This window comes from Artemia sp. Qi Xiang Cuo, chromosome 11, assembly GCF_049724085.1.
Source record: "Artemia sp. Qi Xiang Cuo chromosome 11, ASM4972408v1, whole genome shotgun sequence".
NCBI lineage: Eukaryota > Metazoa > Arthropoda > Branchiopoda > Anostraca > Artemiidae > Artemia > Artemia sp. Qi Xiang Cuo.
The window spans coordinates 55,356,187-55,382,597 of NC_142804.1; the positions used below are offsets into that span (position 1 = coordinate 55,356,187).

The 26,411-nt window shown below is 35.4% G+C and overlaps 1 protein-coding gene across 2 annotated transcripts in view; it reads right to left on the minus strand.

The window, feature by feature from the left end:
* Positions 1–4,570, minus strand: part of cue (Low-density lipoprotein receptor repeat domain-containing protein cueball) — a 146,249-nt gene extending 141,679 nt beyond the window's left edge. For both annotated transcript variants that reach the window (XM_089096905.1, XM_089096906.1), the window contains exon 1: positions 4,438–4,570. In XM_089096905.1, the coding sequence (XP_088953031.1) occupies positions 4,438–4,504 (67 nt within the window). In that variant the 5' untranslated portion in view covers positions 4,505–4,570. The remainder of the gene's footprint in view (positions 1–4,437) is intronic.
* Positions 4,571–26,411: the final 21,841 nt, after the last annotated feature.

Sequence of the window (26,411 nt, forward strand, 5' to 3'; positions counted from 1 at the left end):
GTCTCTTACAGCATATCACCTTATTTGGATATGCTTATTCTCTTTCATGAACAGCTTATGTAATTATCTGACTAAAAAAGTTTCAGAAAGCAATATCATTTGGCCTGTGGGTTTGTAGCAATGTTACCCAGTCTAAGGCCTAGAACACACATAGCTTTTTCCAGCACCAATTTGGTGAATCAGTGCTGATTTCCTTTGTTTCAGCATGAAATGTCCAAATGTTGGAAGATTACCTGAAATAAAATTATGTACGCTGTTAAAAGACTGTAGATTATCTTTAACTGCACATAGAGTTTTATTTCAGGTAATATTCCAATGATTAAAAATTTTAGCTACCTCTATGAGAACATGGGTTGGCCATTATTCTTTTAGGAAAATATCCAAATACATCATTAATTGGAAATCTATTAACCCAGATTAATATCTATAAGGCTAAATGGAGACCATGCAAAGATGATACTAATTGCTTGTTATGCACCCACAAATGATGCAGGAGATGAAATAAAAAAAGATTTCGACAATGAATTAAATTCCACAATCAAGCACAATAAAGGAATTCCACAGGAAGCACAATAGCAAGATATCATATGTTTGGCAGGTGATTTTAATGCCAAGGTTGGAAACAACTAAACTCATGCTTTGAAGTCATCAGAAATGAAGATCTTGGCACCAGAAATGAAAATGGAGATCCCCTGACAGACTGTGCACTATCAATTGACCTTATCATCAGCGGCACATTTTTCAGGTATATAGACATCCACAAATATACATAGACATCCCCATACAGAGTGACACCAGATTGACCATATACTTATAAACAAAAATGGCAAACAAGTCTCCAAAATGTTTGCTAATTCAGAGGGGCAGATATCAGCCCTGATCATTGACTTATGATAGTAACAATCAGAATCAAGTTGAAAGTCCCAAAAAAGAAGATGAATGCACCAAAACCACAATTTGATTGGGCAAACTCTCAGATAGGGACATCAAAAAAGAATTCATCACAGATCTATCTAACAGATTTCAAGTCCTACAATCTCTTGAAGAAATAGTTGAAGAATGTATGTGGGAAAAAAACAAGGGATATTGTAATGAAGCTGCTAAACTAGTCCTTGGTTTCAGGAAAAGACCAATGACTGTCGGATGAAACATGGGACTTTATTGCAAAACGCAAGGATGTGAAACCTTTTCTTCCTAACTGCAGTGCTGAGAATCGCGTGTTCAGCAGCTTGATGTATTGATATCATGACAAGATGGTGAAAAAGTGTGCTAGGAAGGATGAACGTAACCACGTTGAGAAGAAAGCAGAACTAGCTGAAGAAGCTGCAAGAAAAGGGGACTCAAAGACTGTGTACCAATTAGCCAACGAAATCGTTTGGAAACGTCAGAGTATGGAAGGTCCTGTATGAGACCCAAATGGACGTCTTGCAACAGATCTAGAAGATGTGAGCAAAGCATGAGCAGACCATTTTCAGACGCTTCTAAACCATCCTCCCCTACTAGGACCACCAACAACCCCTGATATACTGCTACTAAACCTTCCAATCTACATAGACCCTCTGCATAGCAGAGATTTGTATGGTGGCCAAACAGTAGAAAAATGGATGACCCCCAGGCAAAGACAGAATCACAGCAGAAATACTTAAGACGACTGTAATTCCTTGCATGACCTTGTGGATCAAATTCTTCAAGACAATGTGGGAGTAAAAAAAAGTGCCTAAAGATTAGACTAGAAGCACCCTGGTAAAACTTTTCAAAAAAGGACATGCCACAAAGTATGAAAACTTGCGTGGTAAATGCCTCCTTTCAATCCCAGGAAAGTTGTTCTCTCTCATAATCCTCAACAGAATAGAACCATATCTTGACAGACACTTATGCAAGCAGCAACATGGCTTCCATCCAAACCGCTCCTGTACTGACCTCATATTTGTCCTCAAAATGTTGCTGGAAGAAACCAATGGAACCAATGGGGAGAAGGAAATTGTACCTTGTGTTCATTGATTTTGAGAAAGCTTTTGACGCAGTAGATAGAGCAACACTCTGGAAAATACTCTCACATTACTGCATACCAGAAAAAAATCATAAAACTTATCATTGTCTTCTACAAAGGTACAGATGACTGGGTACAAACTGGACAAGAGAATACCAAATATTTTAAAATAATGACAGAAGTAAAGCAGGGATGTGTTCTCTAACCCCCCCCCCCCTAGTGTTCATCCTTATTGTTGACTACATCTTAAGTAAATGTGAGGGACATGGGATTGATATTGGTGAGCCACTCTTGATATTAGGTGTGGAGATGACCAAAAAGAGCAGGTGGTTGTGGTCAGATACCTGGACAGTACAGTCAAAAACACTGGCTCAAATGCAAGAGAACAGAATATGAATTAAACATGAAACATTTTGAATTTTTTGGGTAAATTTTTGGCAGTTCATATTATTGACTTGCAAATAAAGTGAACACACCACTCAATGCCTTTTTTATGCTCTTTATAAATATAATAATTTGTTCTACAAGAAAATTCAAATTTATCCACCCCTACCCCTTTAATAAGCAAATATATACCCTGAATTGGAATATACTATGAACTGTTGACAGCAAAGTTTTGAATTGCAAAATTCAGTGCTATATTTGTTGATGCCATTCTAAAAATTTGAAATGTTAGGAAAACGTTTTATATTTTAGTTGCCTAATAAATGAGACTTGAATTGTTGTAAATAATTATTTTTGGAATATGTTACTCTTGAACAACTTATTTACAAACTAGTTAGCCTATATGTTTTTAACCACTTTTCAATAACTTAACTAGTGTTGATAACTTCTTTGTGTGGTTATAATTCAGGGTATATATTTGCACATTAGGGGGGTGGGTAAATTTGAATTTCTGATAGAAGCAATTATTATATTTGTAAAGAGCATAAAAAAGGCATCAAGTGGTATGTTCACTTTATTTGCAAGTCAATAATATGAACTGCCAAAAATGTACCCAAAAAATTCAAAATTTTTCATGTTTAATTCTTGTTCTGTATTGTTTAAAGTTTAATTTGGTAAAAATTTACTTGATAAAGTTTAAAATTGTCTCTCATTTACATCAGAAATAAAATTTACCCCCCCCCCCGTAATGTGCAAATATATACCCTGAATTGGTATATATAGGGGTGGGGTAGAATTCATTTCTGACAAAAATGATTATTATATTTGGAAAGAGCACAGAAAAAGCATTGAGTGTCATGTTTACTTTCTGCGTAAGTCAATAATATGAACTGCAAAAAATTTACCATATTACCTAGGCTACTCAATATTTACTAGCTATTTTACCATAGGCCAATCAGTGGCAGATCCAGGGGGGCAAGGGGGTGCACACCCCACTCTAGCGTAGTCTAAAGTAGTGTAATTGGTAAATTTTTACCAAATCATATTATTGACTTATAAATAAAGTGAATATACCACTTGATGCCTTTTTTATGCTCTTTACAAATATAATAATCATTTTTGTCAGAAATTAATTTTACACCCCACCCCTATATATACCAATTTAGGGTATATAGGGTAAGACACCCAGTAGTCGGCCACCTGCCTATTCTCAGACAGAAAGTAACTAACAGGGAACCTAGCTCTAGGCTAATGTGCTTAGAAAGTTTTTATACAAAGACAAAGCTGGTTTCCCTGGTCACTATTAGATATCCATATGGATTTATTGATTATTGGCTTTTATTGACCCTATGGATTTTATGACTATTAGATATCCCTATGGATATCTAATAGTGACCAGGGAAACCAGCTTTGTCTTTGTATAAAAACTTTCTAAGCACATTAGCCTAGAGCTAGGTTCCCTGTTAGTTACATTCTGTTGGAGAATAGGCAGGTGGCCGACTACTGGGTGTCTTACCCTATTTGCACATTAGGGGGGTTGGGGGAAAGTCTAATCTTACCTCTCATTTACATCAGAAATAAAATTTACCCCCTCCCCCTAATGTGCAAATATATACCCTGAATTGGTATAAATAGGGGTAGGGGTAAAATTCATGTCTGACAAAAATGATTATTATATTTGGAAAGAGCATAAAAAAGGCACCAAGTGATAGGCTATGTTTACTTTATTCATAAGTCAATAATATGATTTGTTAAGTATTTACTCTGTAATTTACTTAATTAGCTCAAGTTTGCGTTAATTAAACTTGTTCATAACGCAAGTTTATTGGATCAACCTATTTTGTGCCCCCATAAAAAATCCTGGATCCACCCCTGAGGCCAATTCAATTTCTGTCATATAATAGGCCTATATGCTACATTCAATTATGCGGAAAGAAATAAATTTGACCAGAACACAGTCTTCTAGAGTTCAAGCTACCTAGTAGCCACAAATAATAGGCTAGTCCATAAGTTAGCCCTGGGCTATCCACCCGCTAAGACTGGTATATGAGAAACTTTCATACCTTGACAGCCATAGCCAGCGAACAGATAAATTATCAGAAAGCAATTACTAAAACGTTTATTTTTCATTACTGGGCTTTTCCCGATTCATAGAACCGGAAAAGGTTCAACCAATCCTTTTCTTTCGGAGAGAAACACTATACTAACATTTAAATTTTGGTGAACAAATAGAAAATTTCACTTTTTCTTTCTGCCATCTATTGCGAAAGCATAGTGAAATATGTAACTCGAGGGCCAAAATAAAAAGAATAGGCCAAATTCAATGTAACCAAACTCTTGAAACAAGATTAAGAGAAAGTGGAACAAGGAATTTTATATGTTACAACAGTATTGGTAACTACGGGAGGATTCCTATTTCGTATATTTTGTTTCCCCCCTCTCTAAATTTTGAAGTACCGTTTTTGATATTTTTATTGAAAAAACAACAAAACTGTCTCTAGTGATTAGTAATTTAGCCTATAGAGCTTTACCCAAAATTGCGAATACTTTATGTGTACTTCATTATTTTTTATTCCGCTTTGTTCTACGCTTTACGGGAAGAAACAGAATAAAAGTCGAAACACAAGAACTAATTATTAGGACCAAGACTAGCGGCAGCTATGACAATATACACCCTACATGGATAAAGAATCTCACCCCTTCATACAAACAGAAACTTCTAAACTGTTATAATCATGCTTGGGCATCTTCTATGTTCCCCAATATATGGAAATGTTCGTCCCTCCTACCAATCCTAAAGAAAAATAAACCCAAAAATAACCCTGAGTCTTATAGGCCCATAATGATTACTCCTGTGATGGGGAAAATAATTGAGAAAATGATATATTACCGACTCCTCCGGTTTGTTGAAAAAAATAATATGATCCCTGACACTCAAACTGGTTTCAAGAAACACCACTCCTCAACAGATGCTTTCATATTGCTAACAAATGCAATAAATGAATCATTCTCAAAAAATAATGTCCTAGTTGCAGCTTTCCTAGATTTTGAAGGGGCATATGACAATGTGAACCACCAAATCCTTTTAAACAAACTTGCAAACCTTGGACTACCCCCTAAGCTAGTATCTCTCATAAAATCTTTTATAGAATTGCGAAGTTTCATTGTTTGTGTAGGCTTAGCCTCTTCACCCCAAAAGACAATAACCAAAGGCCTTCCTGAGGGAGCAGTCCTCAGCTGCCTCCTCTTTGCCCTATATCTCTGGGACATGAACCTCCCCCGCACGAATCTACAATATGCTGACGATCTGGTGCTCTGGTCATCTGGCAACACCTTTGAGACTTCACAGTCAAAGCTGCAAAAGTCATTTTTCCAATTTGAAAAGTTCTCTCAACATTCAGATTTACCCATTGCACCTACCAAGTCAAAAATAGTCCAATTTCACCGAAAGCGAATTCATGTTAATGTAAGACTAACTCTAAATGGAACAAATATTCCAGAAGATAATCATATTAATTAATTAGGTCTAAAGCTCGACAAGAACGTAATTTCCATACCCACATTTCAAACTCAATAAAAAAATGCCATAAAAAAACAACTATACTAAAGACTTCTTTCCACACCCTGGAGATTGTAAGGACAAACCCTTAGTCTAGTCATATAAATCACATATAAGACCCCATATTGACTATAGGCTCATCGTCTATGGTGCATGTGCAAAGACCCAGATGCAAAAAATTGAAACAATACAAAACGATATAACACGTCTCATATTTGGTCTTAGGAAACCCACAAGCACCAAGTTTCTGCTTATGGAGAGTGGATTATCAAGAATAAGGGAGAGACGTAGCTTTCTCTTGCAAAACATCTTACAAAAATTGAATCAAATAGCTCACACACCCTACATAATTGGTTAAGAAATCCAGCTATGTATAGAGGCATTGCAGATGAGTATGCCAATATTCAGAAGAAGTTCCCTGTACCGGCAAAATCTATTGTACCTACTTCCCCCCAATCCCCTCCATGGAGTTGGTCAATTCCCATAATAAATACTGATTTCTCAAAGTGGAATAAAGATTTAACCCCCATTGCTTTTTTCCAGAAAAAATTTACTGAACTTAATCGAACTACTTATGAAAAATCCTTCCAAATATACTTGGATGTACCAAAAAAGAAAAAGTAGGCCGAAGGTTGGGCTTTCGTTTCTCACTTAAAAACTGTGATGGGCAAGAGATTGTATAATAATATATCTATAATGTCTGCTGAGTTAAATGCCATAATCATGGCATTAGAACACCTTATGGAAAACCAACCTTTGATTGCTAATTCAAATAATATCATAGTATTTTCTGACTCTTTATCAAGCCTTGAGTTGCTGACCTCAGCTCCTCAGTATAAGTTGGACATTGACACTTATCATTGTCTCAGTATTATAGATAATCTTGCTTCAAGTGGCATAAGAGCTTATTTTCAGTATATTCCTAGCCACTCTGGTATAAGTGGTAATAATCAGGTTGATGAAATAGGAAAAAATGCTATAAATATTGACCAGCCAAGTGGGAGACCCATCCCCATTAGAGATATTTACCGATGGAGACTATCGGATATTAATTTTAATAACAATAATCCTATCCTTTCCCCCTTTCCCAATAAGTATTTTTTTAAAATTTATCATAGAATTCGTATCTGGAACAAATGAACTAAATTTTCTTACATTCTCGTATCAGTTTCCTAATTCAAATGGTTCATTTCCCCTGAGCCCTCTTTGCAGGCATTGTAATATGAATGATGAAACAATTGAACATTGACTATTTGTATGTAATAAGCTGACGTCTTCACAACAGACCTTGCTTTGTAAACTGCTAAAATGCTTCAAACACCACAAAATATAACTATCAGCCAAGAGCCTAGCCAACTATACATGCACACAGAGCATAGAAATAGACATCTATCATCTTATATTTGAACTCCTAGAGTCGAAAAGATCTACTGAAAGATATCTGAAAATATCTAATAAATAAGAGGCAATCAAGCCAGTAGCTCTGTAGCCCACAGAGTGAAGCAAAAGGAAAAGGGCTAAATAGTATTACTGAAAAGCCCGCCTGCTCTTAAATAGAAGAAGAAGAATTACAATTAAAGTGAACGGTTTTATTTTAAAACCTCTGGTTTTATTTAAAAACAGATGCAAAATATTAACCAAACAATCCTGAAAAAAGCATTAGTAGCTCAAATATGTGTGTTGGTCAATATTTTGAACAGCAGCTATGATAAAGATTACAATAAACGGCTTCATTTTAATTTCAGCACAAGGATAAACAAATAACCAGTTGTAGACAGTAAAAGATGTTGAATATAGCCGGAGCGGCTTTTATGACCTGCATTTTAGTTCTTCGAGAGTGAAAGATTTTCTCTCGTTGTTTTGAAACATCTGCTTTTGTTTGCACTGCAAGAAAAAGGTAACATGAGTTGCTCCATGATGATCTATTTTCTTGACTATAGTTGTAATCAGACATTAAAGTAAAAAAAAAAATCACAGTGTGGTCAGAAGATTTTCTGTGTTGCAATTTCACTCGAAACACGTCCCAACAAAGTAATCTATTCATCAGCAATAGTATTTTTCCTTCACACCTAAATTTTGTAACAAAATTTGGTAGACTTAAAAAATTTAGTTAAGTATCAGCTTCGTCTGAGGTTAAATTATCAACTCTCCAGATTCATCATTTTACAATTTGTATGCCTGTTTTAAATTAGAATGAGACAAGAGTTTATGATTTGTAAATCTTAGTGGTCACCAAGGCCATATTAGGGGGGGGGGGTGGCTACGGGGCTAGAACTCCCATTGAAATTTTGTTCAACTGGTAAAATCACAATGATAATAAATATAACCACATTCTTGACGTGTTTTAAAGGTTTTTTTTTGGTAAAAATCCCCTAAAATAAATACCCCCGCGCAAAAAATCTTGCATAAGCCCTTGGTGGGCAAAGAAAGATCCTGCTTGTCATTTCCTCAAAGTTGTTTATATGCATGAGCCACACTTCTGTCCAGATATATAAACTTAAAACTCACGTAATGACTGTTCAGTGATAAATAAAGCCTATATGACAAAGGATTTTTTTATAGACAAGTAGGTAATGGAAGGGAAACGAGTTTAAAAAATTCAATCAAATACTGGTTGAAGAACGTCACACTTTCAAAACAGATTCTTTTTAGTTCTAAAGAAGAAAAGAGCAATTATACTTAAAATCAGATTAGGTTCGTCACAATAAAACAATAGATGCTTCTTACTATAACCTGAATATTTTTACTGAGGAATCATATTTTATAGGCTGTTTATAGTTGTTTCACAAAAAAAAGAGGAATAATAATCAGTTGCAATTAACAAAAACTAAGGACTATTGAGACAAAACAGTGGATACGTTCAATTTAATTCAAGGGGACTGGTGCAGGCATTTACATTGAAGAATGTCTTTTGTTTTACATCCCTCCCGAAATTCTAATATTTTTAACTAATTGTCATTTAGTTTTTTACATCTTTCATTGAATTTGTATGTTTTTCAACATTTCTCTTTAATTTGCCCTCATTTAAAAGGGCTTGAACCCATACCCCAAAATAAATTAACACGCATATCTCAGGATAGCCGAGGACGTACTAAGTTAAAATACCACTTAAAATAAAGACTTTTTCTACACTTTTCGTATAGTAGGTTAATTTGTCTTATACTATTTTGACGAAGTTAATCAGCATGGGTGAACAATGGAATAGATGGTGATATAGATTGTGGTTGTGGATGTTGATATAAGAGAGGTGTATGTGGATGTGGGATAACAAAAGTGAAACTGTCGGTGCTGAGGAAGATGATATTAATTGTGGAGACGGGATTTTCAGGTTGTTTTTTTTGCTTCAAATACTACTACAAATATTACTGACATCGGAAAAAAATAAGACAGTTTTAATTAAAATTCGCTATGAATTAACATAGAAAATCTAAGATTTTCTCATTTAATAATGAAAAGTAAGGAAGTACATTTAGTCTCATATAAAAAATCAAACTTAAAACAAACAGCAACTATGAAGAGTGACAAAATTAAACCTAAAAATAACATAGATTATAACATGATAATGACCACCCATCTCTTTTAATCACGGTTGCCATAAATACAATTAGGGCTGAACAGACTCTATTCCTAGTTACACGAAAATGATAACGAAAAGAGAATGACCTCTATATCTGTCTAAGCTTTTTTTGTCTACAATTAAAGTTCCATTTAATTTGCGGTGTACCAGTGTTATATCCCCACGAGTTCAAGTTCACCTAAATGTATATTACAACCAGATTATGTCCTCTCTAAAAAAAAATTTAAAGGAAATGGCTGTGCTCATTTAGGTTAAGACTAGAAGCTCAATACGAAAATGGATAGTTATCTTTAACTAAATTTACTACTATATCATTTACCAACATTAAACAATAAAAATTTTTAAGAAATTGGACTTGGAGCTTTTCCTCGTTAAATCATTATCCCTACTAAAAACTTGTCAAAATTATAATTGTGGCATCACACTAAGCAAGAGAGAACACTTAAAAGGCTTTTCAAAGACGTTTTGCCTTTGGTAGCACCGTAACACTTTTGCGTGTAAAGGATCATTTCTTGGAAAATGAGACTTTTATTTTATGTAAAATCCACATTAATTCAGATTTTAGCTTTTTTTTTGCAAGAACTGTGCTTACGCTGTTCTTTCTTGTTTTATATTACTATTATTGATTCTAATTACAAACTGTTTTCGTGAAAAAAATTAAACTAAACTTGAAAAAATTTGACCAAGAACAGTGGCGCAATTTTGTCAAAATCCTGGAGAAGGGGTAAAGTTGGAGCCAATTTTCCCAAATCAAGCAAAACTAACAGTGAAAAGTGTGAAATGAGCCATGTAGTAACAAAGGACGTTAAGATATACTAAAGAAAACTGACCCGTTTCTGTGAATGCATGAATTATGCAGGCTTATCTTAGTTTTGATAAGATTTTTGAAGAAACAAAAGTTCAGCTGGAGGGGGGGGGGGCAAACTCAGGTCTGAAGGGAACTTATAATCTAGGAAGGGCAGTTGCCCCCTGCCCCGTAACAGATTTTGCCCCAGACCAAGAACTTTTCCACTACAAAATGGAAAAGTTTCTACTGGAGAGTTGAGAAATCTACTTCTAAAAATGTTCTCGGTGATTCACACAATTTCAAGTTTAGCTCATTAGGATTATTTATGTTTTCAAGACGCACCTCTTTTCTTTTACGCAATGCGTTAATATAGGGTTGCCACTGTTGGTGATTTATCACCAAATTTGGGGATTTATTTTTGTTTGGTGATTTTTTGGTCATCTGGGGATTTTTGGTTATTTTACCTAACATTTGGTAATTTTACAAAAAGATTTGGCAATTTTACTGTGCTTCAAGTGTTTGCGTTCGAGATTTTTAAATACAGTGAGGAAAATCCTGACAAAATGCCGTTTAACAGACTTGATTGTCGGTGGATAGCGAATTTAGTGCATATCAAAATAGCATATCAAAGAGATGACCATAAATCGTACCCCTATATAAATAAAGAAAAAAATAATGAAAATGTAATAGAGAGCAGTCGCAGGGTCTACGACACGTGACTCGATTTTAGGCTTGTTGCAGGCGCAGAAAATATGATATATTATTTTTCATTTTAGCCTATATTCACATTTTCATTTCTAAATAGGTGGGTCAGTAGTAAAATCAAATATAAAGTAGGCTGCACTAAAATTGTTGCCAATAGTGGTCGGCATTCTCGCAGGACCTTGGCAAGACTCTTCAACTTTTTGTGACCACTCCATTCTTTCAATACTAGTGCCATGCAGGAAATTAGAACATCATATTCTCGCTGTTATAATTTCCTTTTATATATGCCTCATTAGTATAGGAACTGTAAAATTATTCGAATGTTTAGTGCAACTGATATATATTATCGCTGGGTAAATTCCAAGTTAGAGCCTGCCTGTGGTTAGGTCATTTTCATCCTCTTGTTCGATTGTTTTGATATGCTGTTTTTATATTTAATTTTCTCATATGATATTTTCTACGTTTTTTTGTGTTTGTTTTGTATGTTTTCATTTGTATTTATACATTCCTGTATGTACATGTATGTGAATGTATATGTTTATGTCTGTGTGTGCGAATGTGTGCAAGTGTGTTTTTTTTCTTTTGTTTTACTGCACCATATATATATATATAAATATATATATGCACGCACACACACACACCCACACACACACACATATATATATATATATATATATATATATATATATATATATATATATATATATATATATATATATATATATATATATATATATATATATATATATATATATATATATATATATATATATATATATATATATATATATATATATATATATATATATATATATATATATATATATATATATATATATATATATATATATATATATAATCTAACCTTTCGAAGTGAATATATGTATATATGTATATATATATATATATATATATATATATATATATATATACTTTATCATATGATATATATATGATATATATATATATATATATATATATATATATATATATATATATATATATATATATATATATATATATATATATATATATATATATATATAACAAACAATGTAGATAGGTCAGAAGTCTGAGAAAAATCGTTAAGAGCCTTAATTTTTGTTTTTGCAAATGATGTCATGTACTATGTTATTACATCATATAATCATTTCTTATGACATCATATATGGTATCATATAAGTATTTTCTTATATGATGTCATGCATAGCATAAATAAGATTGTTGAGCTTCCAACACAATAGTTATTTATGTAACTTAATGACTGTTGAGAGGACCAAAACACGAAAATTTGCAGTTGCAGTAAAATTTTCATGATGATTCTTTGGAACCAACACCTGAACTATCAAACGTCATAAGAAGTGAAATTTGACAACCTGGGCATCAATTGTGACAACACGAATAGGGACAGCTAAAGAAAAGGCCATTGCTAAATTAGGGAGTCAAAAATGAAAATGAAGAGCAGCGAATCAATGAAAATCAACCTTGACATAGAGACACAAAACGTGTTCAAAGTGGAAATTACGGTGAATTTTCTTGTGTTTTAAATTTTGACATGAGTAAAGGCATCAATGCCTAACATGCCTCTGTTAAAAAAACAAAGATTCGGCGATATGCATTTTATAATGACGAAAGATAAGCCGAGGTCTAACGAGGCAAACAAATTGATAATGATAGCTATGATGATTGGGTTTCAGATTTTGACATGGATAAGGTCACCAATACCGACCATACCTTTGAAATCAAAAATATAGACTGCATAAATCGTTAGAAGAAAAAAAGTTTTAGTCCCACCACCTGAGCAATTAAAAGAAACAAAGATGGTCGTCAATCCCTTCCATACCTTGTAAAATCAAAAACCTGGACTAGATAAATCGTTGGAATAAAAATAAGTTTTTCTCCCACCACCTGAACAATCATAGACAGCGCAATAGCGCTGCCGAAGTTAAGAACGATGTTGGCACAATGTATTATTTTTTTCTTCTCCATACCCGGGCACTTCGTATCGAAGGAGTTGTCGTAGAAACTTCGAAAAGGGCTCATTCGATTGGAAATTGGATTGGCTAGTGTCCTTTTTAATAGTTGAAAGTGATTGTAGGGTAACTAGCCCCCCCCCACGCCCATCATACCTCCAAATATATCGAATCAAAATTTTGATATAACCATTTTCTTCAGTGTAGTTGACTTCCAGATAAAAAATATATTTTTGAGGAGGACACTCCCCCACAACCCCCGGGGCAAGGGTTTTAATTTATGCCCTGGGGGCATATAAGAACGTTGTTGGGACAAAATATTGTTTATTATTTTTTTCCTTTAGAGCCGGGCACTTCGTATCAAAGAAGTTGTCACAGAAACTTCGAAAAGGGCTAATTAAATTGGAAATTGGAGTGGTGTATGCCCTTTTTAATAGTCGAAAGTGACTGGAAGGCAACTAACACGCCTTCCGAGCCCACCATTTCACGAATTTACATCCAATCAAAATTTTGAGCTAGCCATTTTGTTCAGCATAGATGATTTCCAGATAGAAATTATGATTTTTAGGAGGACACTCCCCCACAGCCTTTAGGACAAGGTTTGTAAGTTATGCCCTGGGGGCATATAAGGTTTTTATAGAAGGCGTTGTCGTAAAAACTTCAAAAAAGGCTCATTCGATTGGACATTCAAAGGGCTAGGGCACTTTTCAATAGTCGAAAGTGATTGGAGGGCAACTGCCCCCCCCCCCCAACGCCCATCATTCCCCCAAACACATCCAATCAAAATTTTGAGATATAGCCATTTTGTTCAGCGTAGTTGATATTCAGATAGATATGTTTTTGAGGAGTACACTCCTCTACAACCCTCAGGGCAAGGGTTTTAAATTATGTCCTGGGAGCTTATAAGGTTTTTATGGGGGCATTTAAAGCGTTTTTGTCGATACTTCTAAAAGGGATTATACAATTGGAAATTCAAATGGCTGGTACCCTTTTGAATATTTAAAGGGGATTGGAGGGCAACTGAAACCCCTTCCACGCCCACCATTTCCCCAAACACATCCAATAAAAATTTTGAGATAGCCAATTTGTCCCATGACGTTCAAAGTACAGGAAATTATACCTTTGAGCAGAAAACTCCCCCCAAGTCTTCAGGGCAAGGGTAATAAGTTATGCCCTGGGAGCATATAAGGTTTTTATTGAAATCGTTGTCGTAAAAACTTGAAAAAGGGCTCATTCGATTTGAAATTCAAAGGGCTAGTACTCTTTTTCCTAGTCGAAAGTGATTTGAGGGCAACTAACCCACCTCTCACGCCCAACTTTTCCCCAAACACATCCAATCAAAATTTTTAGATAGTCATTTGATTTAACGTAGTTGAAAGTTTTGGAAATTAGGTCTTTAAGGATGAGAACCCGGATAGCGACTAACACCCCTCTCACGCCCACCATTTTGCCAAACACATCCAATCAACATTTTGAGATATCCATTTTGTTCAACGTAGTTGAAAGTTTTGGAAATTAGGTCTTTAAGGATGACAACACCCCCCCACAGCCCTTAGGCTAAGGGTTGTAATTTTTGTCCTGGGGGCATATTAGGTTTTTATTGAAAGCTTAGAAACTTCAAAAGGGCTTATTCACTTGTAAATTTAAAGGGTTAGTGCCTTTATTATTATTTGAAAGTGATTGGAGAACAATTAATGCCCCTCTCACGCCCACCATTTTCCCAAACACATCCAATAAAAATTTTGAGATATCCATTTTGTTCAACGTAGTTGAAAGTTCTTGAAATTAGGTCTTTTATGATGATAACCCCCTCAGAGCCCTCAGTACAAGGGTTGTAAATTATGCCCTGGTGGCATATAAAGTTTATATAGAAAGTTGTTATAAAAATTTCAAAAAGGGCTCATTTGATTGGAAATTGAAATTGCCCTTTTTAATAGTCGAAAGTGAGTGGAGAGTAATTAACCCCCCTCTCACACCCATCATTTCCCCAAAAACATTCAATCAAAGTTTAGAGATAGCCAATTTGTTCAACGTAGTTGAAAGTTCTGGAAATTATGTATTTAAGGATGACAAACCCCCTAGAGCCCCAAGGGCAAAGGTTGTAAGTTCTGCCCTGGGGGCATATAAGGTTTTTATACAAAGAGCTGTCGTAAAACTTCAAAAGCGGCTCATTCAACTGGAAATTGAAAGGGATAGTGCCCTTTGTAATAGTCGAAAGTGGTTGGAGGGTAACTAACCCCCCTCTCACGCCCACCATTCCTCCGAACACATCGAATCAAAATTTTCAGATGTCCATTTTGTTGAACGTAGCAGAAAATCTTGTAAATTAGGTCTTTGAGAATGACACCCCCCCTCCCAGCACTCAGGTCAAGGGTTGTAAGTTATGCCCTTGGGGCATATAAGATTTTTATTGAAAGTTTTGTCGTAGAAACTTCAAAAGGGCTCATTTGATTGGAAATTGATAGGTCTAGGGCCATTTTAAAACTTGAAAGTGATTGGAGAGCAACTATCGCCCCTCTCACGCCCACCATTTCCCCAAACACATCCAATCAAAATTTTGAGATAGCCATTTTGTTTAACGTAGTTAAAAGTTGTGGAAATTCGGTCTAAGAGGATGACAACCACCCTAACAGACCTTAGGGTAAGGGTTGTAATTTATGTCCTGGAGGCATATATGGTGGTTATGGAAAGCGTTGTCGTTCCAAAAGGGCTCATTCGATTGGAAATCGAAAGGCCTAGTGCTCTTTTTAATAGTCGAAAGTGATTGGAAGGCTTGATGTTTTTATTGTCAAGATCGAATTGGGTATAATGTATTATTTTTTGTTGTTGTTGTTGTTTAGACCAGGGCACCTCGTATCGAAGGATTAGTCGTAGTAACTTCGAAAAGGGCTCATTTAATTAAAAATAGAAAGCGTAGATGCCCTTTTTGATAGTCAAAAGTGATTGGAGGGCAACTGATCCCCCTCCCACTCCCACCATCCCACGGCCACCCTCGCATTTGCCCATTATGTTTAAAAGCTAAATGTTGTTTTAAGATTAAATCAAAATACACTGTGTTAATACTAATTCCCAATAAAGTATCTCAGCAGTATCCCAAGAACGACTGAGGGTACTATGTTCAAACTTTCGGGGCTACTTCTGCTCTTAAAATTTAACCGAATCAAAATAGCGGAAGTTTATCCAAGCTATCAAAGAAAGGAAACAGATTTTTTTGCGAATGGTATCAAGTTTTCCATTTCAGGTCAACTAGAGGAGGTATGAAACTAAATTAAAGAGTACTATTTGCGTCCAGATTTTTAAAAGGTTGTTTGTTGTTAAAAATTGCTGAAAATTTTTCTCCAGCATCCAAATAGCAGGCCAAACTATAAAGTTTTAAAAAACGAAAAGATTTAAAAGTATTATTTTCTTTTTCCCTGAAAAGACTATGTCAATATAAAACGAACAGAAATTAATTAAAAAAACTTTTTCCACAAAATAAGTTTTTCAAAGAAAAGTAAAGAACTCCATTAAACAAAAATGAACAAAAATAAAATCAAATAATCTACCAAGCGTGAAACTACCACAAATCAGCATCGATACATAAATAAAACCGAAAACGAACAGAAATTACAATAAATAACCGAGTCAAACTCAAAACGAGCAGAAATTAACATAAGTTGGGCACAAAACCCCTATGTCTTCCCAAGGCCAGAACAAAATTTACACTTTACTGAAAAAATACAAATGAATGTGCATTGTCAGTTTAATATATATATACTGAAATTTAGTAATCAAAATGTTAATATTTTTTGATTTATTAAAGTTATAAAAGTAAACACATTTATAGTAAAAAGACATCCAGAAAAGGCTCAAATTGTCTGCCTTTAGAAGATAAGCGACAGTCAGAATCTATATATAGTGAAACTGTCCCTCACTCCTCAAACCCTTTATAACTGCAGTGTCATTTTAGCTAGTGATAAAGAAAGCTGTATACAGTTTTAATCTTTATAATAAAATAAAAAAAAAACAATTTTAAGCTCTCTGAAACATTTTCTCAGTGTAAATATAATTGCGGTACTCAGTTTAAATTTGATATTTTAATGCAACCGAATTTACCATCACGTGTCTAATCCCTTTTAAATAAAATCATTTCAAATGCTTAGAAAATGGATAGCTACCTTTAACTAAATTTACAAATATATCATTTAGCAACATTAAACGATAAATTTTCTTAAGAAATTGGACTTAGAGCTTTTCCTCGTTAAATCATTATCCCTACTAAAAACTTGTCAAAATTTAATTGTGGCATCACACTAAGCAAGAGAGAACACTTTAAAGGCTTTTTAAACACATTTTGCCTTTGGTAGCATCGTAACTGTTTTGCGTGTAAAGGGCCATTTCTTGGAAAATGAGACTTTTATGTTATTTAATATCCACATTAATTCAGATTTTAGCTTTTTTTTGCGAGAAATGTGCTTACGCTTTTCTTGCTTGTGTTATACTCTTATTATTAATTCTAATTAAAAATTGTTTCCGTGAAAATGTTAACTAAACTTGAGAAAATTTGACCATGAACAGTGTGGCAATTTAGTCAAAATTCTGGGGAAGAGGCAAAGTTGGAGCAAATTTACCCGAATCAAACAAAAATGAGAGTGAAAAGTGATCCGTTTCTGTGGATGCATGAATTATGCAGGCTTATCTTAGTTTTGACAAGATTTTTGGAGAAACTAAATTTCAACTGAGGAGGGGGGGGGCTGACTTGGGGGTGAGGGAAAATTGGAGTCTGGGAAGGGAAGTTGCCCCCTGATCCGTAAGAATTCCCTGACCAAGACCTTTCCCACTGCAAGATGGAAAAGCTTATACTGGAAAGTTGAGAAATCTAGGGAAAGTGGAAAGTTAAGTTAAGTGATTTCAACATTAATACTGATAATGATAGTAACTCTTTTGAAGAGTCAGATGGATTTTTTAAGGTTCCTCCAGGAAAGAAACTGCCACTGAATTACGAAGCAAGACACATGGATGAGGCCACGAGTTGCAGTGAAAGTTAAGAAGTAAATGAAGCAGTTAGAAAAAAAGAAACAGACAAACCTACCGTTTACCTTATGCCCTCGGCATGGACAAATACAATGGCAATAATAAAAAATATAATTTGAAAAGCATGTGAATACGAGACAGTTGCAATATTGACAGTGAAGAAGATCTCAATCATGATTAATGAATCGACAGACAGAACAATAACTAGATTTATTGTAATAATTGTCCGCTATTATTCTCTGGAACAGAAGAAACCTGTTGAACAGTTTTTTCAGTGCGAGTTGTCTCTTATGCAACAGCTAAAGGGCTGAAGAACTTAATTGCAGATATATTCAGTAAGATAAGAAAAAAAAATACCCCTGACAAACATTGTTACCTTTGCTTTGGACAATGTGAGTATCATTATAGATTCCAAAAATAGCTTGGCAAAGTCTTTTAAGGAGGACCTTCCATGGGTTGCAACTGTCGGTTGTATCTGCCCTTCGTTTAACCTTTGCTCAGTTTCTGCATGTAATGTCTTAGACCCGTGTTTTTTGTAGTTCAGTCATGAAATTTTTTATTTTTATTCCGTTTAGCCCCAAATGGAAAATAAAGTTTAGACAGTGCCAATCATTTCTTGATATAGCTGAGCACTGTCTGACTTACCCTACCAAAACAAGGTGGCTGGCGATGGCGAGTGTGGCTTAACGTCTCTTAGGGCAATATGGGACAGCTAACTTTAATTTTTAATCTTATTTTGAAGGCAATATACCATCAACTAATGTCCTTTACAACGCACTTTTAAGCGATGATTTTAAATTACACTATGTTTTCCTTGGTAACATTCTAACAGTGGAGAAACGACTTAATGTAGAGTTTCAGAGTGAAAAGGTACAAGTTCATTTACTTCTTAATAAGGTTAGAAGCTGCTTGAAAGAAATCATGTCAAATTTCATCAAAGCAGATGAATTGGCTCGCGCTAGCCCATTTGCTATAGACGTTACAAAGCCTGTTAATCTGCAAAAGTTCAAAGACACTCATTTTGGAGAAAAATCTGAAGCACATATCAGTAAGATGGAATAAAATCTTGAACAAGAAATATCGGAAAATCTGTTGTTCAAATTGGTCACTTTCTACTAAAAGCTATGTTTTATACCGGTAGCAAATGAAACTCAGAGACGAAAGAAAATAACAAAATGAAAAATAAAAAATTATCTTTCCTTTCTGAGTTTCATTTGTCATGTATAGCCAGTGTGGTCTAAGAATGTATTTATACCGGTAGCCACGACTGCCACCAGTATTCGTGTGGTAAGGCACGAGTGTTACCATTCGGTGGTTCAAATACTGTGCTACACACTTCTCTGGAAGAGAAAGCCCCCGGCTGTGCCAAATATTATAATGGGATGCCCGCGCTTCCCACAACGGTTTTGTAAATATAGGGTTTGTTAATACCCAATTTACAATATACCCTGCCCCAGGGTATGATAACGTGATAGAACGGTCAAATGTCCAACCTCTAAGGCGAAGGGTGCACCCAACTCGGGTCACTACTAAAAATCTTTAGCTGACTCTTTGGAAGGTAAACAAACCCTCCTGTCGATATAATAAGGACGGTATCTCGCAACTCTGTTCCTACCCTGTCTGGCTTCCTGGAAAAATAGTCTACACAGCTGTAGAAAATGTCTTCCAAAAAGTCACACACATATATTCATTCTGAAAAGGACAGACTCCCCCAAACGGGGTCTAAATCTAGACTGACTAAATAATATCACTTCTCTTCAACAAACTTTGCATAGAGGTGGACCTTCGCTTGGCCCTGACCAATCCTCTCAATAATTATCCAAAATCCATTCCACTTTTTCGTAATTTTATTTTTCAATGGCCCAGACCCGGAAGACCAAAATAAAATTTAACTTCAAAGCTTACTTATTGCAAAAGAATATAGCTTAGCAACCATAGTTCAACTTATCATTAAAATTATCGTTTGGGCCAATATAATTACAGAAAGGAAAATAGATGATTTGTCTGAAAAGAAGAGAAGCAAAGGGTGGAACTCCAACACATCCCCCCGTAAGATGAATAACCACCCATGCGCCACGCTGGTCCACCCTTACAAATATAACGCTTAACTTCAAATCACCAAACTTGTTTATCTTCTCTTCTTTCTTCCACCAGTGCCTGTACTTCCACCGCTTGGCTCAGAATCCGCCGTCATCCACACATCTCTACCGTAGAACCACCATGGTCTCTATCGCACGGCATCCACATCTTGTTTTGAAAATTGAAGTCCCCAAGATTCGCAGGTCATGATTGTTCTCAGCACAATGAAAAATAAAAATTTTCTCACTCTCACGAATTTACATTTGAGAGGAGCAGAGAATCAGTTTCTGGCATATTTGATGATACCAGCCATCGTGAGAAATTGGCTGCACTAGCCTCTTAATTTACATCCGTGGAAACAACCCCACACCTCAATAAAAATGTAAATTACCCCTTGGCATAATTTCAAATAATCGAAGGCCGACAATGCAAAGGCCTGTGAAAACGATAAGGGTACAGGGACTGAAGTAAAATTTTGGGCGAACCATGAATTGCCTTTTTTCTGGGTTCTATCCCCTTGGGTAATCAGATGAAGAATAAGCGTTGATACCAACTGAAGATGAAACTTAGATACTGAATATGGTTTGTCGGAAATAATTGTCGATTCCCATGAAGAGTAACAACTATGAATAGTTAATACTCAAAACTCAAAAAAGTTTTAGGTGAAATATGAAATGACTGGGAGAGAGTATCCCCCAAGGACTCTAGATCAGAGAGGCAGAGTCTCGGTAAAGGGATCACAACTTGTCTGCCAGTTGTGCATTGAGAAAAATGGCTATCTTTCGTGACTTCCCGCAGGGGATCTTCCCAAAGAGATTCCTCCCCCGAATAAAGGATCGAACCCTCTTTAGAGTTGAGAGGAGAAATCTTAGATTCCTCCCAAGTTCTTCCGATCCAATCTAACAGTCAACGCTTTCCAGCTTTTTTCTAACCCACTATAGGTCTTTTGACTCTATTTTGTAATCATCTTGTTTTATTCCCCATGGGCGATGGCCCTCTTTGTCCCCCCTATTATTTATATTAGCTAGGCACAGCCCATCCAACTTTTTACTTTTCACCCTATTATCCATTTTATTTATGTTAGCTAGGCACAGCCCATCCGATGTCGCCCAATCTGATATCGACAGGGAGAATGCTCGACCCTCTAACAATCCAGCGCAACTAAATTTTTAAATGTTCAAATTTATTTTGCTATTCTGTAACATAACATACACGATACATTAATGGGAATTTGGAGGAGCGTAAAAGCGAGTAATTCCAAGAACGAACTCTCAAAATGTAAAACCTTCTTGTAAAACCTAGTTACAGCTCAACCCTCAAAAAAAAAAAAAAAAAAAAAAAAAAAAAAAAACTTATTTCGGCTGTGATAATTAAAAGTGCAACACAGGTCATTTGATCAAAATGAGTTATGTATGTGGCATGTGTTAACTTAGCACGATGAATCGAATGGTGCAGTCAGAACTGTCTTATCTTGTACTGTTACAAAGATAAAAAGAGACATAAGCCTCCAAGCGGCATTAGTCTCTTTTTTTTATCAGGTCCTTTTGCGATTAAGAATGACAGAAGAGGCTTATCTTAGGAATATATAACATGGGGACCTGGCATTTGTTTACGCCATGAAATGAAATAATTTTGAATTTGTTCGGAATACCTAAATTTAGTTTATACTACTGAAAATAGCATAAAAATTAAGTCTAGAACATCTTCTCTTTATCCTCATTAGCCTCATCCTTCAGAGCAACCACTGCCGAAAAACTTTTTTTTCCGTTTTTGGCTCTCCTGAAACGTTACAAAAATGGCATATTTCGCCCTTAAATTATCACAGCCGATTTGGTTCGGAAAGTATTTTGAACTATTGGTATTTTCCAAAAAATGATTTCTCTTACTAACATAAGTATTTGGGTCAAGGATCTTTTAATTTCAAAATCATTGTTGACATATCTCTGATGGTGAAAAAAAATCAACACTCAAATAGCTTAGGCCCTCAATTGTATAATCAAACGGCCCTTAATAACAGTTAAAAAAAAACAAAATGCGGAGAATCCCAGAAATACTAGTTTTAGCCGAATTTATTTGCAGATTTGGTAATTTAACACCAAATTTCAAAACTTTGAGCAAATTACTGGACTATGTCATCTACCTCTTTTAACCAATACCTATATCAAAACCGGAAACGGAATTGAATAAGACATTGTAGTGCGTCCCAAATTACTGGAAATTGCATATTTACCAGTAGTAAGTATCAATTTCGGTATTACCTTCTGAAACAGCTTTTGACTCCCGCGTTTTTCTATGTCAAATTTTTATATTCAGAATTTTTGTGATAGAAAAAAGACTTCGGTCCAATTAATGCTAAATTGTTCAATTCATCCATTGCACAATTGCCTGCTCATTGTATTTATTTATGTAACCCCCACCCACTTTATTCAGATATTAACTGAGTTAATCTACGATACTAAGTGGCTATATTATCTTTAGAAACTATATTCTACAACTCATTATATTTGACAAGAAGAGGCTGTCCTTCCTATGTACCCTGAATTTTTTTGGGTTTCCTCGTAGTTACCCCCCCCCCCCCCCCAAAAAAAAAGAAGGGCCCTAGGATATATACAAAACTAAAAAAAAACATTCAACACTGAAATTCTTACTTGAGAATATTCAGTATGCTTCTAGTAAACAAATTATAATGCTTCGTTCCTTTGTTATCCACATTTCAAATCATTAAAAATAGTATTTTCTGTAAAATAAAATGCAATTAATCACTCAAGCAAATTGTATTTCATCGGGCCAAGAAAACTGGCTCCGAGAAAACTGGTTAACAAAGAAGACATGAAATACAATGGAAAAATATATTATCAAGGCTATATCTGGAACAATTAGGGGGGAGGGGTGTTGTGCACTGTCATAAAACGACCATAATATTGCGTAAGAGCATATAATAAGAAATATAGCGGTGTTAATCATTTTGTGTTGTAATTTCTCCGTCTGAACAGCCGCTAAACTACAAATCACTTCTGAGTGAAAGTCTAAGACGGTATCGCTTTTTCCATTTCACTCTTCACTGCTCGGTTACTTCTAGCGCTAGTCAGACATCTAAAAACAAAACGCATTCCCTGCATAGAAAATGAATCGCCGGGGGTGTGCAATGAAACTGCAATTAGATAGGTATTTTTACTTGTTCTGTCTTCGGTGCTAGTTATTTTTTAATTCCAAGAAAAATTATAGAGAAGTCCCATAGATCCTTTTTCAAATTCTTTCTTGAGGCCAAACAGGATAATGACAATACTGTGCTGCGATCTAATATATTTGCATTGTTTCGAAACTTTCCTATTTTAGAGTTTCGGTTACCATTGGAACGGAGAACGAATCACATTTGCAGATTACCGTGTCTGCAAGATGGGCCCAGAGAGAAAGCAAAGAAGAGAAGGCATAACAAAACAGAAACAGACAAGCCCCTTCCCAAAAACAGAAGGGGCTAATATAGCATAACTAGTCTTTACAATCAGCTTTGTTCGAGTGAGTGCACATAATAGGGACAAACCGAGGCATAAACAAGCCCCATTAAAAGGTGTTAATTCCATTGAATAGCATAAATAAAACAAATAGACTTTATTTTTGTTGTCTTTTTCAAAATTTTCGCTGCGATGACGTAATCATTTGCCTACTGAATTCTTCTTCAGCCGCTAAATGGCTTCGATAGTTGGCTACTTTTTCTTTAAGTTTCAGCATATGTTCCATCGTTTCAGCAAGGACATCTTCAAGCTGCTGGGAATATGCTAAAAATAAAGAAAATGGATAAAATGAAAGAAGACGAAAAGTGACAATTACATGCAATAAAATACACAAATGCACAAACTTTGACCTTTATCAGTGGAGGGGGGGGGGCGTATTAAAAGAATTTCACTTATAGTAACAGGGAATGGTTTAATGTATAAAAAATTTTAATTAAGACGAAGATTTCTAAGATTTTCTGAGGGCTTTTGAGTCAGTTTTGTGAGAATTTCCCTCTCAACTTGATGGCTAAGCGCGCCTTTCTGAAGCTTAAAAACTTCAGACTTTACCAAGATAATAAACTGTTCTGAGCTTAAAAACTTTAGAACAGTCTGAAGTTAAAGAACTTCAGACTTTACCAAGATAATAAACTGTTCTTTCAACAAATAAATGAATATTTTGGAAAACAAAAAGCATTTCAAAAACGTGAAAACGAAAGGAAAAAAAAAATCTATTTTACCATCAACATCATAATCAACTTCATTAGTCATTGCTAAGAGCTGTCAGCAGGCTGTTTGCCATCGGGGAAAATTCTCTACAACTTGTTTGTGGGTGTCAAGAACGTCTTCTTCCATTTACTGAAGATGAGAGACAGCCTCGTGGAACTGGTACATATCAGCTGAGAGTTCACAGTAGAATGACCCCTATTGATCCCATTGCTCACCCCCGCTGCCATCTACAATTTAGTTTAATGCTGACGGGCACCAAATATGGGCATGGAATCCCCAGGGAGAATGATTGCATAATCGAAGTGGGTCAATGACCTCTTTTTCCCAGGTCGATTTATTTGTTGTTGTTGTTTGGCCAAGTGCACGCTAGGGGCGAATGTTAAGAACCTGGAATATGAAAGACGATCATATTTCTCCTTCTTAGCCAATCAGAGACTCGGATACATCCCCCTTTCTAGACCAATCGGAGAATCGCCTACATATGATTTTCCCTTTGCATACCAATTCACCCTTGAGATTTCGTATATAACGGACATGCAATGCGATTAGATTATCAGAAAGTATTGTGACACAGTAGAAACAAGAATGGATATTATTGATGAGCTTGAAGCCTTGACAGCCTCAATTTACAATGTGAGTTCTGTTTTAGTGCATTTTCATTTTTTATTTTCAAAATAAAATTATTTTCCTTGGTCACCCTCCAGTATATTTAGGTAAGTACTCCCTCCCCACCATACAAACTCCACTATGCTATTTTATACTCACTAGAAAACAAAAAATATGTTCTTTTTACTACCTAAACCCTCCTCAAACCCCCCCCCCCACTGTTTTTACAAGTATAATTCTTCCAATAGAAATAAATTTATTCTTTCTGTAAGCCTATCTAAAAGCGACCACTGACTTCTGTCAATCCCTTAGCCATTAAAACGCTAAATTGACAAAACATTTCCGCAAGATTATAATTAGCTGACACCCCCACAATTGCACTTCCTGCATGTCAATCCTTACATTAACGGTTTAGCCAAAGGTTCCACAGATAAAAAAAGTTGTTTTTCCAGTCAAATTAAAAACAGATTCGCGTGGTAAGAGATTGCTGTTGATTAACCTATGTAAGGCTACAGGCTTTGCAAAATTCTATGTTGTATGGAAGTAGGGAAATGAGTTATTTCCAAAATTAATGCCTAACAAATATTTTTAGGACATAATGTAAAAGGGGGAGGAGGGGGCAATGCCTCGCTTCTAACAGCTTCGTTGTAAGGTGAAAACAAACTGTTCCTTCGCATGAAAAGTAAGGGGGGATTCGTTGTGTAGACATGTCCAACCATTGACAAGAAAACTAATGTTTAAATATAAGCGATGCGTATCTAGGCATGGTTTTAATTTTTTTCAAGCTTTCTTTAGATAAATTTTCTCTTATATTCCCAGGAGGAGGCGTGAAAACTATGGTTTCTAAATTTTATATGCAAGGTTAGAAAGAAAAGTCTTTAGGTGTTTGCATGAAGACTATATTATACGTAAATTGAATAGCATTTTTACCTATGATCACAAATCTTAGGCATATAAGCTGTGTGTTAACAATTTAATTTTTTTTCTAAATGATAAAAATAGAAACATTGATTTCTATCCTAAGGCTATAGACTACTGATTGTCAAGATTTATTTTTTCACAAGTTGTGTAATAAAAACGCTTGATTTCTAAGCCTAGTATATTTCTCGTGAAATTTTTCTTTTTGCTTTGCTGAAAAGGGGGAGGGGGCTTCTTTGCGATAAATGCTTTTCTAGACAAAATTATGGTTAGTGGTGGTGGGGATACTAATTTTCCTTCTGTAAAAAAAGGGGGAAATTATTTTCCATACTAAATTTTTTCTCTTCTTTAAGGACAATTGTGAAGAATGTGTGCCCCCTCCATCTAAGAAAGCAAGAGAGGATGAGGCAGCCCCAATGCAGCCTGACAGAAAGTTAAAGAGAGAGTGGGCGGATAACTACAATGCCGAAGCTACGCAAGATCATGAAATAGCCGGCCCGTCACCCCCTTATCATACATTGTCGAGGGTCTTAGGACCTGCGTCGCCTATACAAGATTATGAGGTTGCCCTCCAACACGCGCTACCCAGACCATCTGGCA